At 51.5% G+C, this 19,585-nt stretch overlaps 1 protein-coding gene across 4 annotated transcripts in view; it reads left to right on the top strand.

Moving 5' to 3' along the window:
- The window catches only part of Fam53b (family with sequence similarity 53 member B), a 106,800-nt gene that overhangs the window by 30,268 nt on the left and 56,947 nt on the right, over positions 1–19,585 (top strand). For 3 of the 4 annotated variants that reach the window (XM_042701370.1, XM_042701371.1, XM_042701369.1), the window contains 2 exons: positions 5,471–5,732; positions 13,254–13,308. In XM_042701370.1, the coding sequence (XP_042557304.1) occupies positions 5,655–5,732; positions 13,254–13,308 (133 nt within the window). In that variant the 5' untranslated portion in view covers positions 5,471–5,654. Of the gene's footprint in view, positions 1–5,470; positions 5,787–13,253; positions 13,309–19,585 lie in introns of those variants that run through there. The other variant, XM_042701372.1, reaches the window with a different exon arrangement.

Here is a 19,585-nt window from a genome sequence, read left to right as displayed (position 1 = left end):
CATCTAGGAAGTGGGCTACTCACAGAAGGTGAGAGTTAAGAAAGCCCAGCCTGAGGTTGATGCTCTGGGAGATGAGGTTGGAGGGCTGTATCTGGACGTGCAGCTGAGGAAGGCCCCGTGAGCTGGTGGTGAGCTGTGTGGGGTGCTGCGGCGCTGACCCCTGGGGCTCTTGGGCTGTAGGCCTTGCTTTGGGTATAGTGCTGAGGAGCTTGAGTCGTTCTTTTGTTGTTTGACAGCATCCTGCTATGTAGCCCAGGCTGTGTTTGTGCTTGCGTTCCTCCTGCCTTAGCCTCCTGAGGGCTACGTTTACAGACATGTACCAACACACCCAGCTTATAGCCGTTCTTGTGAGAAGAGCCCTTGGGGGTGCGTAGGCGCCTCTGCCACCACGTTGGCACCCAGGGAGCAGGGGAGAGTCTGCAGGTGATCGCTGTGTCCCCATGTTTGTTGAGGTGTCGACTAAGGGGCGACTTTCCCAGATGCTGGGTAGCCAGGTGGTGCCAGGTGGTGTCTGGAGTCCTAGTGGAGGCCTTTATCAACACTGCCCAGGGAGTCACAGCAGAGGTGAGCGCTGAGCATTGCCAATGGAGGATTTGAGTCCAGAGTAAGGAACTGCACTGGCGATGCTGGGACCATGTCCAAAGGCAAGGCTTGCTGCCCACAATTGTACTTCATGCAGAGGGGACTGGAAGCCACCAACATCTGTGTCCTTCCCTGGCTTCCCTGTGGCAAACTTTCTTTCTTTCTTTCTTTCTTTCTTTCTTTCTTTCTTTCTTTCTTTCTTTCTTTCTTTCTTTCTTTCTTTCTTTCTTTCTTTCTTTCTTTCTTTCTTTCTTTCTTTCTCTTCCTTTCTCTCTTTCTTTCTCTTCCTTTCTCTTCTCTCTCCTCCCCGCCCCCCCCCCCCCCCCCTTTGTCGGTGGTGGGCCTGGGTGCTGTTCCTCAGCTCTTCAGCTCAAGATTAGCGTTCTACCATTTGAGCTACAGTGCCACTTCTGGTTTTTTCTGCTTTTGTGATGCTGAGGAATCAAACCCAGGGCCTCATGCATGCAAGGCAAGCACTCTACCACCGAGCCACCTTCCCAGCCCCAACTCTTTCATTTTCTTACATTACAATCACAGTGCCCAGGGCAAAAATGTTACTGTTCCTACTTGACAGATGAGGACACCAAAGCAGATAACTTCAGTGAAGGCCATGGCTGCCAAACCCCATAGCTTCTGCTCCTTTTCCATGCTGTCTTCCCAGTGCAGGTGGCGGGAATTTGATTTTTTGTTTTGTTACGTTTTCTTTTGTCTCCAGTGCCATTTACTCTTTTGGTTATTTAGTTCTATGGGTTTTGACAAATGCACACATCAAATGGGGTTTATTTAATTTTTTTTTAACGTTGAGACCACTTTACATTCATGTAGCTATGAGAAATAGTACAGAGAAATCTGGGGTATTATGTTTTACAACTGTAGTGACGACATCAGAAGCAGGAAATGAACAAACAGGGGAACAGTCAAGCTTCAGACCATTCTAACCACACCCCATCCCAAACCAGAACAACCTCTGTTTTCCGATTCTGTTACTCTGTCATTTCAAGAATACAATGCACACAGAATCGTACAACCGTTCGCCTTTGAGTTGGTTTCTTTTCTACTCAGCAGAATTGTTTGGAGAGTGTTTTCCCCCGAGTCCTGGTGTATATTAGAGTTCATTCCTTTTATGGCTGAGCAGTGTTCTTTAGAACAGGAGCCAGGGTGCATTTAACCATTCACTCAGTGAAGAACATCTGGGTTTTCCTGGTTTGGGTTGTTACAGATAAAGCAATTGTGTGAAGGTCTTTTGTGTGAACCTATGTACGTGTTCATTTCTCTGGGATAAATGCTCAGGAATGTGAAGGCTGGACCACGTGGTAGTTGTCCGAGTGGGTGTTTGAGGGTGCATTTGGGATGGAGAAGTGGGCACTGATGGGAAGCACAGGCCTGGGGCCTGTCTCACCAGGGTTGAAGATCCTAGACTCTGGTGAATTGCTGTGCATATGGCTATAAAATGAGAACTGTCAGACCTGCCTTAGCTGCTTAGTTGATTTTCTACTACTATAACAGAACAACAGGCTGGGTGATTTTATAAAGAAGAGAGGTTTATTTAGCTTCTGGTTCTGGACTTTGAGGACATGGTGGCAGCAACAGGCAAGCTCTGGAGAAGGCCACACAGCAGATGAGCACATGGTGGGACAGAAGGCTGGAGTGGTTGGGTGTGTTGGCCAGGCTTGTGAGACGGAGAGCAGTATCCTGTGAGGTCTCATTCCCCCCACCTAACCCCACACTCTCAGGGCCCTACCACCTGTGAACAGCCCGCACTGGGGACCAGGCTTCCCACACCGGAACCCTTGGGAGACAAGCCACACCCAAACCACAGCAGTGCTCAGTGATAGAAGCCATCCTTTTCGTGTAGGCGCAGAGAGAACCCAGTAGGCAAGGCAGGGTCCGTACCCAACCAGTGTCCTTTGGGTTTCCCCCCAGTTACTGGCCCTTTCAGGACCACACCTAGTTCTTCTCTGAGAAGATGCTGGCCTGGTTATTAGATTTATCTGTGTCGCTGGGTGGGTACCTGCACTCCTCAGTGAAGCTGGTCCAGACCTCTGCCGTGGATCCCAGGGAAATCCAGGCTCTGCTGGTCTGAGAATGTGAGGATTCAGATGTGGCTGTGATTTACCCAGTTCCAGACTTGTGTATTGGGTGCTTCTTCTGTGCAAGGCACTGTGCTTGGTGGTGTAAAGGTGCAGAAAAAGTTGATTGAAGCGGCCTCAGAACTCCAGTGTCTGTTCTGTTGCCCCCACGTCCTCCGTGCAGCCGCCTCCCAGTGAATGCTGTTCCCCGCTGTCAAGTTGGGATTTTTTAAAAAGTCCACACGCAGTTCCCTCGCACAGCTACACTGTCGTTTAACCACCCAGGTTGTCCCCGCTCTAGCGGCGGTGCCATACGCCTTGGGCCCCGTGCCTCCAGCACCCCCTTCCTCTGCCCTCAGTGTGAGTAGTGCCTACTTCACAGCCTTCTTGCCAGTTCCCCGAGAGAGCACGACTGCTGGGTGCCACACCTCCCCCTTCCTCTGGGGCCCGTGATCACCGCTGGCTTCCAGGTACCCAGGAGCTCGGGGTGCTGTTGTGCGTGTCTGTTACCCCTCATGCCGCTTCGGCAGCCTTTTGCAGAGGCTGCTGTGGAGATGGAGCTGGCGTGAGCCTGGAGGCCCCATCACTCCTTCAGCCCGGCTTCCGGCTTTGTGCAGCGCTGTGACTGGAGGGGCTGATGTGTTTCCATGGCAACAGACTTCCACAGCATCACTCTTACCGGCCTCCTACTGTTTCACCAGAGGGAAGGGCCATCATACAGCCAGACCTTTTTGATGGAATTTAAACAAATTGGAGAGGAAGACTGACTGGGTGTCCATTGCTGAGGAAAGGATCTGGGCTCCCCCTCGCCCCCCCCCAACAGCAGTAGCCACTGTTGACAGCACTTCTCAGAGGAGAGGCACCAAGCAGAAGGTGTGGTTTCTGCTTCCTAGGCTACTACAACCTGATGAGGCAGGCAGTATCGTCTCTATTTACTGAGAGGAGCTGAGGCACAGAGATAAAGCACTTGGCAACGTTTGAGGGGACAGTGTATTTCAAGAGGAACTCAGGTGTGCTTGACTGTAGCTCTGAGCTTGAAACTACGGAACCTGTCTGCCTCCTTAGAGAAGGGAGGGGAGGAGGCGTTACTTCTCAGACATGGTGCCAGTGGCTGGCTGCCCTAGAACTGAGTTGAGGCTTACACCCAGAAAGACCATGGTTTCTATGCCTCCCTTGCTAAGATGGCACAAAGGAAGGGCCCTTTTGAGGGCTGAGTCCAAGCTCCCCTCCTGGCCTGCCCCTGACCAGGGCCTGCGACTTGTCCAGTCCCTGGAAGAGTGGACTGAGTTGACCACACTTAGTTAGCACGTGCCGGTTGTAGGTTGATGAGCTGTTAAGACCTGTCAGGTGTCGGTGTCTTGGTGTTACTGGGGACTCTGGCCCCCCTGTGCCTCCCTTCCCCAACAGTCAGGTTTTGGAAATGGATTGATTTCCCTCCTCCCCTTCCCTGAGTTTGCACTTTGGGTGAACCTTGTTTTCGAAGAACAGTAGAAGGTAATTTTCTTGTGCTTGCCAGCTGGCCTGTAATTGAGCAATTTCAATAACACCCACTGTAAAGTCTAATCGAAGTAAACAGGAAAATATGATTTACAATCTGGATGGCAAGTAAATACCAGGGTGTAATTAATTTTTACACAGAACAGAAGATTCTAAAGCATTTTCCAACGCTGAACTGTTTGTTTTTAATTTCAGATTAGGGGCTACCTTTCTATTTGTTTATTGCCATTACTGGTATAATTTTTGTTTTCTGATGGTGCTCTTTGGATCTCTTGTATTATGTGCATTTGGAGGTTTAACCACAGAAGGGTGGGGAGAAGAGGGATGGAGTATCGGAGTAATTATAAGGCATGATCTTTTAAACCTCTGCTGAAGCCTGCTCCCTTTTTTGCCTCTGCTTAGTGGGAAATGGTGGTTGGTCAGGCGGACTGTTGAGCAGCTGTGCACAACAGCAATGCTGAGGGTCCAGTCACTGCTGGAAGGTTACTGGGGAAGAGACCTCCAGTGTTGAAAATAGGTTGATGTCAAATGTGGCACGGCCTCTAGGTAGACATCTCTGATTCTTCCGTTGCCTCTTCCCCTCTGCTTCCCATTACTGAGGAGTGAACTCAGCCTGTGCTTGCTTGGTCTATTTGCTTTATCACTTGAGCCATGCCTCCAGCCCAGCTTTCTGCTGATTACAATAGAGAGTAAGCCTCACAGACCTCTGTCCTGGTCACCTTGTGAATGACTAGCATTTACAGGTGGAGCCTCTGGTGCCCAGCTTCCAGTCACTTTTTTTTTTTTTAATAAAACAATAAACACCTTTATTACATGAGCTAAGGATGTAAGGATGGTAGAAAACTTTATTTGCCTTTCGGGCCTCCACTCACTTTTGTTCCTATGTGGAGAAGGAGAACCTGCGCGTGTCCTGACTGGGCCCCTGTCAGCTGCCAGTGGCTATGGAGGGCTGACCGTTTGGGTTTGGACATGGGATGGGGTGAGGTGTGTTTTTACCCTCAGCCTATGTGAACTTGTCCCGGTGTGTGTTCAAAGTACACTGAAAGTTAGGTTGGTGGTAAGATGTCATACATCTTGAGCATGCTAGATTGCTAGCTACCCAAACTCAGGACCTTTCGGGGGTCACATGAGCGGACCCCTGTGTACTGTTGTACCCGTTGGCTTTGGGGTGCTCCAAGGCTGGGGGGGAGGGGTTGCTCTTAGAGGGTTATCTGAGCCTCGGTGGCCTCCCAGAATGTACCTCCTTTAGTTCCCAGTGGGTCCCTGGTTCCACTCTCTTCTTCCCTGGTCCTGAACTTGTTGCCTGTCTTTTGTCTTACCAGGTAGTTGACCACACTTGGCCATTTCCCAGAAGAGCCTCATCCTGAGAGTGAGTGACTGATGGGGAGCTGTTTCTACTGACAACATTCCCTGGGGGTGCCCAGGTGTCACCACGGCCCAGGGCTGCCCTCCTGAAGATGGCTCGTGCCTACCCTGGGATGCAGCCCAGTGCCTGAGGTCCTTACCATGGTGATGATCCTAAGGAGAAGCCTCGCCAACCAGGGAGCCGACTCCATAGCATGTAGGACCTTCAGCCCTGAACTGGTGAGCCCCTAGCAGCTTTCATCCCTTTGACCTTCTTCGAGGCCTGGTGTACAGGTGGGCTGTGGACAGGGCATCCACCTTGAGATCAGAGTGCCCAAGAGTGGAGCTCTGGGAGATGATCCAATCTGGGTCATGGTGCATGGGAGCATGAGCCCTGGACATTTACTCACAAGAGGAGAGCCGGGGAGAAAGGCGGCTGCGTGCTAGATAATGCCAAGTGTGCTTCAGCTGCCCTGCTGGGCTCTGCTCCACATTCCTTTTGCCTCCACCCAGCAAGGGGCGGCAGTTTCCACAAGTGGGTAAGGCTGGAGTGAGGGCCAGGATAGCAAAGATAGCCTCCAAAGAGAAGTGCAGAGAGAGGCGAGAGTTGCGGTAGTTAGAATGTGAAGAGTGAGAGATGAGGGAGAAAGAAGGCGCAGCCTGCTGGCAGGTGGTGGGCCATGGTGGCCGCTACCCTGGGGCCACCCTCCGATCAAGTCGTGGTGAGGATGGGGCAGGGAGGCAGCTATGTTTAATACCATGAGCAAAACCACCTCCAACCCAGCCCTCTTCCCAACCCCAGCTATCCAAAGTGAGCTTCCCCTGCAGGGAGCAGCGGTTGCCTTGGCCACACTCTTAGGACCTGCCAGATGGGCTTACCTGCAGGAGTCTGCATCTTCCCTGGTTATCACTGGGCTAGCCCAGGGTCTGTTATCCAGCCTCACAAGGCACTCTTCGTGGCCACTTAGGAGAAGCCACACGCGGCCCCTCCAGGGTCTCGTGTTAGTGAGGACCACACTGATAGACTGCTGAGGTCTGACCCTTGTAAGAGCTTGGGAAAGCTACCAAGGCCTTTACATTCCACACACCTGCACCTAGTACCTAGGCCTGCTGGGAGAGGGCTGGAGGAGTTCAGGAACCAGCATGACTCCGAGCTGGCTTTGCCTTTCTCTGCCTGGAATGATTTGCATTTAGTGACCCTTCAAGACCCCATTAGCACTAAGTCACAGCCGAAGCCCAGTAAAATCCATTGCATCTGAGAAGGCTGGCTGGGCTGGAGCATGTCAGGGCAGAGCTCACAGAACAGGGCACTAGATGTGGTCTCAGATGCATAAAAGTGGCTCAGAAACCATTCGTGCATGCTCCTCACTTTACAAAAGTGTATTGGAGACCACAACAGGGCACTCCCTCTGGTCCCTCCTTGCCCAGCAACCCTACCTCCTGGCTTGTGTACAGGCCTCTTCTTCCAGGTTGGAATCTGGACCCTGGTCTCTGTGGCTCCTCCCTGTATGTATCTGAGCATTACAGGGGCCGAGTGGAGAGCAGGTGCCCAGTAGAGAGCAGGCACCAAGGTGTCTGATTGATGGCAACTTTGGTCATTAACAAGGGGAGCTGACGTGGCCAGCCAGGTCTTCTGCCACCGCTACTTCCTTTCCATTTTGTGTGCAGTGTTTATCTGCAATGTGGTCTCTTCTCACCACCTCCACTGCCTCCATCCTGCTGGCTTTCACATAGAAATGGCAATGGGTTCCCTGCTTTTGCTTCCCCCAGAAGCCAGAGGGGAATACAGCGAGATCTGTCTACTTGCTCAGAACCTTCCACTACTACTTCTTTTTTTTGGTGGGTTGTGGGGGCTGAACTCTGGGCCTGGATGCTGTGCTTCAGTTCTTCAGCTCAAGGCTAGCACTCTACCACTTGAGCCACAGCGCCACTTCCAGCTTTTTCTGCTGATGTGGTGCTGAGGAATCGAACTCAGGGCCTCATGCATGCAAGGCAAGCACTCTACCACCACTGAGCCACCTTCCCACCCCTCCTTCCACTAGCTTCTTACCTTGTGCCAAATAAACATGAAAGCCATCGCTAGGAAGCACCGAGACTCATGTACCTTGTCTACCATGGCCTCTTGCTGTTCTTCCTGCTCCCTCTGTTCAAGCACACTGCTGCAGGGCTTTTGCATTTCTTCTACAGCCCAGCACACTCTCCCCTTAACAGAACTGTCTTCTTCCTTCCTTTTTTTTTTTCTTCCCTCTCTGGTCCAAAATTGAATCTTGTTCCCTCCACCCACTGCCTCACCCTCTACCTCCTCCATATATACCTTCTTTCTCTTTCATCTCTTCTCTCTCATAGGCTCTTAACACTGATTTACCAGTTGACCTGTTGGTCTTGAGAATTGAATGACTCCCCCACGCTAGGCTGGGAGTTTCGTGAAAGCACAGCATTTGCTTTCACTTGTTGCCAAAAGCCTGGAACCTGGGCCTAGTGCCTCATAGGTGCTCAGTAAGATCTGTAGCGTCACTGAGTACACAGGTGCCACCGTCCAGTGGCTTCTGAGTATGTCATTGTGTAGGTACCTCCCTGACTGCCACTCAGTTCACAGCTGGGAGGTGGGCAGACATGAGTTGAATCTCTCTGGGTGGGGTGTGTGTGTGTGTGTGTGTGTGTGTGTGTGTGTGTGTGTGTGTGTGTGTGTGTGTGTGTGTGTGTGTGTGTGTGTGTGTGTGTGTGTGTGTGTGTGTGTGTGTGTGTGTGTGTGTGTGTGTGTGTGTGTGTGGCTGGTGACTTTCTTTTCCTGGGGAAATAGGAAGAACACATGTGGAGTAGCTCTAGCCAGGAGTAACCTCAGGGCGAGGGACCAGTAGAGTGCCGGAGGGAGGCGCCCTGCCTGGGACCAGCTGTGCTCAGCTGGCTCAGCACTGTGGGGCTGCTGTGCTCTCCCGCACAGGGTGAGACTGGCTGCTTCCCAGGCACAGGGGCCTGAGGTCAGCTGAGCTGCTCTTGCAGAGACATGGTCTGAGTTCCTGCCAGGGGGAGCATGACCTCAGCCCTAGCCAGGGAGAGAAGCCTTGTCTTCTTAGGAAAGAGGAGAAGCAGAAGCTGGGAGAGCTTGGGCTCCTGGGAGGGAATCTGCTGCCTGTAATCTCCCCTGTAAGGCCAGGCTCTCTGCTCTCTCCTACACTCCCTCCCCTTGTGGAAGAGTGTCCTCCTTTCTGCCTTTTGTCGTTGGCCAATCGGGACCCAAAACCACCTGGTATGGTGGGTGGGCCATCTGTCTCCTCCTTCCCTGACTCCAGATGGCAGGTCGGCTGGGCCGGCCCCTTTGGAGTGGACCTTCTTGTCTGTGGACTGTTGACAAGCCACACAGGGACTACCAGCTGCATTCTGGGCCGGACCTAGCACTGCTTGCATGGGGCAAATGGAAACCCAGTGTGGGAGTATCATGGGAGGGTTCTGAGTTCAGGGCCTCCCCCTATCCCAACAACCATCTCTTTCCCTCAGCCAGACAGGAGACTGCGGCTCCAAGAGCTCAGGCGGGGCACACAGAGTACAGACTGGAGGTCTAGCGGACTGCTCCACCCAGCACCTTCCCACCAGGCCCAGCCCCAGCTCTGGAGGCTTGGCCATCTCAGTGCTCCTCCTTACTCAGGGAGAGTTCTGTGAATGACCCAAGAAAGGCCTCAGATCACAGTCCTGGGAGGATCTCTGTGAGGCAGAACCTGGGGCGTAAGGCTGCCCGATGCTGAGCAGCAGCAGAGAATGCTGTTGGGGTCAGTCATGGCGCACCCTGGTAACATTGGCTTCACATTGACAACAGGAAAGACAGAAAGCAGTTTCTCTTACTTCTAGTCAGATCAAGAAGAAAGCAGAAGTGAGGGTTGCGATTAGGATGTAATTAGCAATATAATTCTGGAGAGGCCAAGAATGGCGTAAGTCAGGTCACTTTGGGATTCCCTAGGACTAAGGCCTCCCTCACCCCTGGCCACTCCTACTCCTAGGAGAGAAGATCTCCTGGTATGTGGGCCTGCTGGACGAGGAGAGCCCAAAGCTGCTGCACTAGGGCCTGTGAGACTCGAGATGGCCTCTGTCCCAGGAGTGCCTGCAATGGCTCCTTTATTCTCCTTTTTAAGAAACTAAATGCTGCTGACAACATAACTGACCCTACCTACTCTCAAGGAAGGGGTAGGAAAAAGTAAAAGAATTGACAGGCATCCATTCTCTAGGCGTAGAGGCCTGTCTGCTTGGGAGCAATGGCTAGAGGGTACAGGCTGTGTCTGTAGCTCTGGCTAGCTTGTTCACATGGCAGCCATGATGGTGTGAGCTTCCCTTCCCCACTCTGCCTGGTTGCTTTCCTCTGCCGAGCGAGCTCTTCCTTTTCATGTTCTAACATTAGCTGCTGCTTCTGGAAGGCAGCCCAGACATTTGACCCTGGAGCCCTGCGCTCCCCCAGCTTCTTCCCATGCGCCCACGCATAAGCCAGTGGCCCATTCTCTCGTTTCCAGAGTGACCACCCCTCTTGGCCAGGCCTGGCCTTCTGTCAGTCCTCTCTGGATCAGAGGGGGCTGACAACAGGTTGCTCCCAGGCAGAGGGTGGTGCGTGGCTCCTGGCTGTCTGACTTGCCCCAGCAACCCCCAGTTGTTTCCACAAAGGCTGATCAGATAGGTAGAGGAGGCTCTTCCTCCTGCACTTGTCAGATTGGTATGCCAGGGTGAAGGTGCTTGTCCACTCTGAAGAGTCGTGGCTATGTGAGGCCTTGTGCCCAGCCACTTCACATGCCTGCACGGGCTGAGTTGGCAGGTCTGTTTCACAGCTCCATCCCTGGAAGGCCACAGGCTGGCTGGAGTTAGAACTATACAGAGTCCAAGGAGTGCTGATGTGTTTTACACTGGATAGGAAGACATCCCAGGGCTCCTCAGGCGGAGGTACCCCGAAGCCAGGGCTGCCAGATCCACCAGCATCCTTCACCGCTGCCCCCAAGGGTGCTGTTTCCTGCTTGGGTCTGGGTCTCCTTCCTTTCTCAATTGACATCTTACTGCTTCTCAGGCATGGGTGCCTGTTGCCCCCAAAAGGTGGAGAACCCTTTGTTCTGCTATGGGCCACTTGAGTGTTTATAACATTTGTGGATCATATGCAATTATCAATATAGGCACACAGTGTGTGTGTCTGCAGTCTCGATGTCTTGGGCAGCTTCAGGGCTGAAAGTTCCACCAGGGCGCTGCTGTCCTTGGTGTGTGGGGGCCCTGCTGTGGTGGAGGGTCAGAAGAATTAGAAATGGAAAGACAGCTGCAGGAATGGGACACACTGATGGGAATGTTATCTCGTTCTTGGTAGACTGGGACTAGAAAGATTCTGTCAGCTTGGAGTCAGCAGGAGGTCCTGGGTGCTACTTTGTTCTTGTGAAGTGGGTTCTGGGAAAACCCTGCCAATGGTCAGGAGAAGCTTGGACCTCATACTCTGGGAAAACGTTGTAAACAAGATGTTCTGGCCTGGTCATAGTCAGCTTCACTGCACAGATGGCTCAGAAAGCAAGAGAGGGCCTCAATCTCACCTTGAGTTCTGGCATGAAACTGTCCAACATTCCTCGTTGTAAGCAACAAGGACTACCTCTGGCCAACTCGCAGAGAGCTTTGGGCCCAGAAAAGAATGGGTTGATCATGCCCAGGAAGGGCTAGAGCCTGGGAGGTCCTGGAAAGCAGGTGCTCAGAGCAGGCCGAAGGCTTTCTTTGGTGGATTGGCTCTGAACCCCTGGCCCACAGCCTCGGTCATGTGGTGAGTGGAACATAAAGGGAACCCCGCTGATGGGCAGAAGGTGACTCTGCTTCCTGCTTTTGTGTGTAAAGCCCAAACCCTCTTCTGTGGCTCCTGCTTGCAAGTGGAGCACAGGTTACACCAGCTGTCCTGATTTCTGCTTGCTGGCCCTGGTGTGGACTTCAGAGAGGACACAGCCCAGTGCCTTCCCTATCTGGCCCACACAGGGTGAGGGGGTTGAACTTTACCTGTATGTACTATCTTGAATACCAGGAGCTTGTCTCCTATGGCAGGCCAGGCACCTGGCAGAGGACAAGCCCCGTTTCTCCCTCTGAACACTTCCCCTAGAAAAAGGGGCCTGCCTGGTTTCTCAGGCTGTGCAGTTGGCTGTGTGGGTGACATGGTCCCATTGGCAAGCTCCTGTGTATTTGTCACCTGCTCTCTATTGGGTGACTGCGGTGTGGTTTTCAACTGTGCATCTTGCAGTGTTAACCATACTGGCTGGAAGGAAGGCAGTTGCTGCTGTCTTTTACTCTTCCTAGATATTCCCATGGGTGGCTGCTTGGAATCTAAGAGACTAAGCTGTTGGATAGTATAAGGATTGTTTTAAACCAAGGAGATGCCCAGTGCCTTCTGGTCCATTGGGTATTCCCAGAAAGATAGCCCTGACTTGCATTCCTACTCAGCACATTGTTTTTCAGCCCTATTCTCCCTGTGTAATGATTTGTCTGTGTGACTATGATCTCCACAAAGTGGAGGTCCTCCGTCACCTCTGTGTCTCCATGCTGGTCAAAACGGACCCTTAATAGCCCCATCGGATAAATGCACTGCCGACCAAGTACAAAGGTTCTCAGATGGGGCAGACAGGGATGGGGTGAGGGAGCTGGTGCCAGGCGCTTGCCACCCTCTTATCTGGGCGGGCCAGGTGTTCCTAGTCAGTCCCACCCACCTTCCAGGACTTAAAAGAGCCAGGGCCTGGGCTCCTACCCACTTCTCAGCCCTGAAGACTGGCCTGTTCCTGTCATGGGGTAGGGCGGGAGTGCTTTTCAAGCCGCAGTCTTGTGTGGTAGGCTGCTTTGTCTGGGGTTGAGATCGCTTACCGTCTCATGCTCAGCCTTAATACGGCCTACCTATGAACAGCTGCCATTCCTATTTACCAAGCAGGAGGATGCTAAATGAGAGACTGAGCAGGTGGTCTCTGGAATGCTTGAGGCAGACCTTCCTGGGTTCCTGAGTGCCTCCCTCCTCACAAGCTGGCAGAACAGGCCCCTTGACCTGGATACCAGCTTGCACAAGGAACCCCCAGAATATTCCACACCCAGCTTGCTCTGTAGCCATGGGGCAAGTGCCTAGGTCCTGGGCTCTTGTAGGCTTGCTTGGCCTGGTTTTCAGGCAGTGGCCATGGTGTTCAGATGAGGCTCAGGTGGGCTGAAGGGAAGATGGAGAATGCTGACAGTGGAAAGGGAAGCTGTGTGGCAGTATGGCGCTCAGACCGGAAGCCATAGCTCTCAGATTGAGACTCAGTGGAACCAGTGAACTTTTGCTTCAGTTCAGAGGGGATGAGTGGAGCAGCTGTGGAGGCCAGGCCAGTGCTTCCAGATGGAAAAGTGCTGTCCTGCATCTCCCAGCCAGGGATTGGCAGTGGGAGAGGACCCCCTGCCCTTCGCTGCTCAGCCTCTCCCCAGTTTGTCCAACTGTTCCCAGCACCATCTCCTGTGCTCACCCCCCCCACCTGAGTGGAGAAAGCCTCTCATGGCAGAAGCCACAGGCTTTCTGTGTGTTCTTCAACCCCTTTCATCTAACAGGTCCATAACTCTCTGGAGACTTGAAAAAAAGAATCCAGGCCTGATCCTGCACAGATAGTGTCTCTTGGGATATTTTCTTCTCCCTTCCCCAACCCACACTGGCAAAGGGCAATTCCTCCTTAATTGTGACTTTAACAAGAGATGAGTGCAGAGTCATGTGCAAACGTGCTTCTGATGACTTGAAGAGTGAATAGCTTTTCTGGTTGTTTTCAGCACACGCCAAAGAAGATGAGTCAAGGACCTACCCTTTTCTCTTGTGGAATTATGGGTGAGTAGCCGTGCTGCGTGGGTCGTTCTCCTCTAGTCCTTCCAGCCAGGTGAGAAGCCCGGAGCAAACCTGTCTGCACCCAGGTTTCAGAAGAGCACCCGACTCTTACGTGTGTTCTGTTTTGGTCCCCAGCAGTTCCCAAGTGGACCAGGGGGCTGGTGGGACAGGTGAATGAAAGGACAGAAAAATGCCATGTCCTGCTCTTAACCTTGAGCCTTCTGTCTGATTATTAAAATGTTTCGTGATGATTTTTTAATTCAGAATGTGCACCGTAAGTATAGGAAATTTTAAAAAGTCTCTTATAGCTTCAATTCCCAGTGACACCTACCGCTGAAAATCCCGTGTATATTTGTTTTTTGCATTGAACATATGATTATATAAACTGCATTTGTTGGCTTTTTCACTTGGTAGTTCCCACAGCATGACAGTGATTCATTCCCCATGCATGCTAATCGTCTGTAGTACCAACTTGTGCAGCTTATCAAAATGTCTTGAAGGGTGGAACTTTTGTCGTCATTGGGTTGATTGTTGAATTTGTTGTTATAGTTAACAGTAATTTTCAGTGTCTGAGTCTTTGTCTCTTGGACTGTTGCTTCAGATTGTTCCCAGGAGGGGAACAGAGAGGTCAGAGGCCCTCGACCGTATTAAGGGTCTTGGTTCGTATTGCTGATATGCCTCCTAGAAAGGTGCCTGCATCCCGTTTCTGTACTTGGGACAATTGCTCTTTCTTTTGGGGCAGTAATAAGCGTGCTGCTGATGTGGATTTCTTGGTAGTCATGATACGGTACAGGGTCTCCTTCAGCTGTCTAAGTCTCTTTAGGATGTCCTGCCACATGGGTTTTGACATCTGCAAAGAGTCAGAGACAGGCTTTTAGACAATTGGGTTTTCAGATTCAGTCTTTGTGGGGCTTGTGACATCATCCTTGCCTTCTTTTCTTTGCCCTTTCACTGTGTGTCCAGTGGCTTCTTTTCCTTCTTTAAAAAAAATTTTTTTTTATTGTGAAGATACTGCACAGAGAGGTTACAATTACATGAGTAAGGTAATGAGTACATTTCCTGTCGAGCATTGTTACCTCCTCCTTTGTTTTTCCCCACCTGCCCAACTCCTCCCTCCCCTGTTTTCCTTCTTTTGAGGTTCTTCTTGTAGATGAGACCACAGGTGTGGAGGGCACTGGGTCTGTGTTGGGCACTGTGCTGGCGGGCACAGCTGTGTTGGGCTCCTTGTTCGCAGCTTCAGGGTCAGGCAGGTACTCGTTCTTGTAGGGGAAACTGAGGCCCAATAAACTGACACTCTCCCTAAGGTACCTTGGGAGGCAGAATTGGCTCAGATGGGGAGAAGATCTTTTGCTTCCTTCACAAGTCTTCTCTGATATTATGGCCACCATTTTCTTCCAGGCAGAGGAAGTGAAGGGAGAAGATTGCTGGGCCTTGCTTTCCCTAAAATGTGACACCTGTTTCCATGTAATTAATTGTATGCCTCCTTGATGGTTCGGAGCATCACAACCCCCATCCCCCCTGCACAAGGCCTAGAAACCTGCTGGCTGCTCTGAACACTGGGACGGTGTAGAGCTGAGCTACCTTCCTTAGCATGCTGAGAAAGAGGAGGAGCTCTGTGCACACCCACCCCACCCCAGATTGCAGTTCCAGCAGAGCAGACCAGGAGCCGGGCATGAGGATGGTGGCCTGGATGTCCAGGCTGCTCCTCCATTGTGCTTCCCTGGTGTTTCTACTGTGTGAGCTGCAATAAGGCAGACCATCGAGGGCCTGTGATGGCAGCGTTGGGGCTCCTATAATCTAATCATGCTGAGTTGCTAACTTTCCTGGGCCTCACTTTCTTCCTCAGCAGAATGGCCATTGTGCCGGCACCCACCTTGTCGGCTCTTGAGGACTGTACAACCTGTTGTGAACAGAGCTCTCTAGTTCACACAGTTAAAAGGCACTTCAGCCCCTGCTGGGGAACTCACTCCCCATCATGCACCTTAGGAAAAGGGAGTATAGGTGAGTCTTCCCCTGTGCAGGCTGTGGCCTTGGGGAGGGAGACATGTAGCCACAAGCTCAGTTTGCCCAGGATGGTCTGACTGAGACTGCGAGACCCAGCATCCTGCTTCCTACCAGCAAGGCCCAGGGCATCCGGGAGGTACTGAGCACATCTCCAGACTCTGGTTTACAGAGTGGCCCTTTTGGAAGTCTTCTCTCCCTGTCCCAGTACCTCCCACTAACTCTTCTCTTCCACAGGCCCTGTCGGTCAGGGCTGAGGCCCTGCCAGCCAGGGGACCAGGTGGTGACTCAGTGGCATGTTTGGGCCCTGCTCCGCCTCTCTCCCCCACATGCCTCATCTTTTTGCAGCCCAGTCTCCTCAGTTCAGGAGAACCCTTTCCTATGTGACAGCATGTGTTACCCAGCTACTTCAGGGACTTGTTTTAGAAACAGTAACTGTGAATCTAGTGCCAGGTGCTGAGCACAGGGCAGAGTGAATGGGACCCTGGCCTCCCCACAAGTAGCTTTCTGCCTGGTGGGGAAAATGACAAGGAATTCCCTGTGGCCTGGGCCATCTGCCAAGATGGAGATAGCTGAAAGGACACGTTTCCCATCTTCTGTGCTTGTCATCTCCTCTAACAAAGCATAGGTGTTGTGAGGACACAGAGGTGCAGTACCCCATAGGTTTCTCTTGCCTCCATCCCTTCTGTACACCTGCTCAGGCAGGAGTGGCAGCTGTCAGAGGCCTCTCTGAGTTCAGTGGAGTTGATGCAGGATCACATTACCGCCCCAGCCCATTGAGTGTGTGAATGGAGGTTTCATGGCCTCACCTTGCACTGCTGACACAAACTGGGAGTGCACCCCAGGCAGTGAGATTTCATCTTGGGTGTGCCTCCCTTTCAATAGCAGGGAAGAGAACACCCCAAGGGGCCGGCCAGACTTTTCAAGAGAGTTTTGGGCCCTTCCAGCACTGGACAATGCTGAGCAGAGATAAAGTGCCAAATTATTATAATCACCAGCCCCCAGCCTGTCTCCTGCAGATAAAGGGCTCAGTGCTGGCCTTGATCAGTGGAATTCTCCCATGAGAGCTGGGGGCAGTTGGCCCTGTGGCTCAGGGTTTTTCCCTCCTAACTCCAGGCAAGGGTCCTAGCTGGAAGCCAGCATGAGTTCATGTTTCATAAATGTCCCGAAGAAAATCCTGGCAAGTGTCTTAGAGGTGGGAGTACAGGGGTGAGTTCTGCTGCTGCTGTGTGGAACACCAGCCTTCCAGTTGGCAGAACCTCCTCTGCACCCACTTAGATAAAATGGGCTCATTACAATATAATCCAGGGCTCCCAACATTTTTTAAAAAGTATGCTTTGCAGTTGATTGAAGTGGGGTCCCAGGCTCCTTTTCTATCCTTGACCCCCACACCCTGGTTTGGAAACTTGATCCAATGAAGTGTTTTTGTACTTTTCCAATTTTGAGGAGAGAACAAAGCGAGGGTGAAATGTGGCTGGGAGAAAGTGGGCAGAGGAGAGCCCAGCCCAGGGCCCTCATTAGGGCTCCAGCCTGGCCTTGTCGCTGCTCCTTCTATCGGAGGCCACCCCTGCCTTTCAGTTTCCTTTCTCATCTCCCAGGTCACCCCCAGCCCACCTTCTCTGCTCAAGCAGAATTTCCGCAGCAAGCAGCTGTCTGGGGAAGAGCCATCTATGAGTGAGAATTGTGTTCTTGTCACAGGAAGCAAGGGTCAGGTGGCAGCTCTGTGGTACAGCCCATCCTCTGGTCAGCTAGCCAGGCAGGGCTCCACCCCCTGTTCCTGGTGTGACTCCCCGTGGGCCAGGAAGGGGCTACACGCAAAGCCTAACATGGAAGTAGTCCCTGATGCTCTGCCACTTACTCTGGGAGGTGCTGGTGCAGGGTCATTCGGGTACCAGTTTGGTCTTCCTTGTTGTAGCAGGGCAAGTGGGGTGAGAACAGGCTTCATTCACCATCCTCGGTTAATTGCAGTCATTTAATGAGTTCTGTGTCATGGGGACAATGGATACCACACATTCCATTTTCCCCACCGTTCAGGCAGAGAGAAGACCTGGAAATCACTTAAAGCTGCAAGAAAGCAAGGGCCATACCAATTATTTCAAAAAGGCCACTAGGAAAAGTCTTGTAAATACTAGTCCATGGACAGAGAACAAAACAATTCATATGCTAAAAAAAAAATCGCATGGAAACCCATAATTACTTTAGGAGTTATGGTAATAAATTATTTATTAATGTAAATTATTTCACAGGCAAAGAACATAGAGGAAACTTGAGCGGAAGGATTATACATTATGTATAAAAAGGAATTGTAAAAACATTATAGCAGCCCACCTTATGCCACTCTAGTTCAGGTTTGTCAGCATTTTAATTATAAACCCTTACGCTCAGGGTTTAATTACTTGGCTGTTAAAGTCTCTCTGCACATAAAAGGGTTGTTCTCCGGGGCCCTCTCGGGGTAGATTTCCATAGAGAAACCAGGTGGCTGTATTAAGCTGTGGGAGATTGAGAGATTTCACTTGGAGATTCTGGTAGCTTTTGGTCTTTTAACTTGGCCACTGTCACCAGAAATGTCTGTGGTCACACCTTGTGTGAAGAAGCTGGCATTCGTGGCCTAAATAAATGTTTTCCATGTCTTAGAAAAATGAATCGAATGAATGAAGCAGAATGACAGTGAGCACTAAGAAAATCAGACTGTACAGGCCATTTTGTTCTCAGCCCTGCTGTCTGCCAACGATGGCCATTCTGAACCACACTCATTTGGCCCAAGGTGTCTCTCCTAGAGGAACCTGCTTATTAACTTGCTAGCCTGAGATTGGTTGCATTACAAACAATTGTAGCTGTATATACTTGTATGAGCATGTGTAGGATTTAAGACCATATGGTCTTAAATCGACATTATTGTGGTCATATGTGATTTTTATATTGCTAAGATATAGTACAAGATTTGTCAGCATAGAGTGCTTTCAGTCACTCACTGGTTTCAGGAGCAGTGTTCAGAATGGAAGCAGGAATGGAATTGTCAGTGACAGGTGGAAGGAAGGGAGCCTGCTGGACCACTTCTCCTGGAGGCGGGGCCGACCTGGGCAGGCACGGGCTGTGAAGGTGCCAGAGGACAGGAATGCCCACTGTACACAGTCTTTGGTATGCCTTTCATTGAAAGACAGTCAAGCTAGGAGACAGCCTGGCCCAACTCCAAAGCATGGCAGTGGGCTTACAGGTTAGGTTTAAGTCAGGGCTGTCCCTCTTGCTGATTGAATATTCATAGGGAACATGGGAACTGCCTCCAAGCGCTCTTTCTGGACAACCCATGATTATGTTAGACACAATTGCATTTTTCCTCTTCAGCAAAAAGCCCAGAAGTTAATGACCAGTTAATAGGCATCTATTGCCAATTTCCTGAAGAACTGCCCCTACTGCCAGTCTCTAGGCTGGTCATCCAGCCTTGCTATGTGCAGGATTTTAGAGGACTGCCCACTCACACACTCCAGACACACCCACTCCAGGAAGGAATCTGAGAAGATGGACCAACCTGACCTTCCCTCCCTTCACAGCTTTTGCTGCCATAGCAAATACTAGCTTTTCTCTCCCTCCTCTACATTTGTCAGTGCTCCTTGGGTGGGGGAGGTAGGGGAATCAGAGGTTAAAGCTAAAAGGGCTGTCACTGTTCACTTTGTAGAGATGGGAGAAACTGAGGTCTGTGCTCTTTTGTTAGTTTTAAACCTTGGCAATCCCACCAGGCCTCTCTTTTTTTAAAAGCAAAGACTTCTCAGAAGTGGTGGCAGCTGTCCTGGGCCATCTCCTCCCTGCTGGTGAGGAGAGGGCCCTGTTGGCCACTTGCCACCAGCTTTGTCCGTGTCCCACAGACTGCCTCAGACCCGGCCTTATGAAGCGTCATCTCCAGCCAGCCAAACCCCTTGTCCCTTGGAGGCTGTGTGAGGAACTTGTTGGCTTGTGTCACTCTCTAAACCACATACAGTCACAATTTTGTCATCCTTTGCAGCTGGAGGCAAGCGCCAGAGGCTGAGGCCTAGGCAGGGAGGCCGAAGGTTCTGACACAGCTCTGAGTTGTCTCAAGAGGAGCCTGTGGGCTTTGAGCTCCATTAAAGAACAAATGAGGACCGGGAAGGTGACTTAGTGGTAGAGTGCTTGCCTAGCATGCCTGAAGCCCTGGGTTTGATTACTGTACTACATACATAGAAAAAGCCAGAAGTGGCACTGTGGCTCAAGTGGTAGAGTGGTAGCCTTGAACAAAAGAAGCTCAGGGGGACAGTGCCCAGGCCCT

This window comes from Dipodomys spectabilis, unplaced genomic scaffold (assembly GCF_019054845.1).
Source record: "Dipodomys spectabilis isolate Male_0828 unplaced genomic scaffold, ASM1905484v1 ptg000289l, whole genome shotgun sequence".
Classification (NCBI taxonomy): domain Eukaryota; kingdom Metazoa; phylum Chordata; class Mammalia; order Rodentia; family Heteromyidae; genus Dipodomys; species Dipodomys spectabilis.
This window is presented reverse-complemented; position numbering and strand designations above follow the sequence as displayed.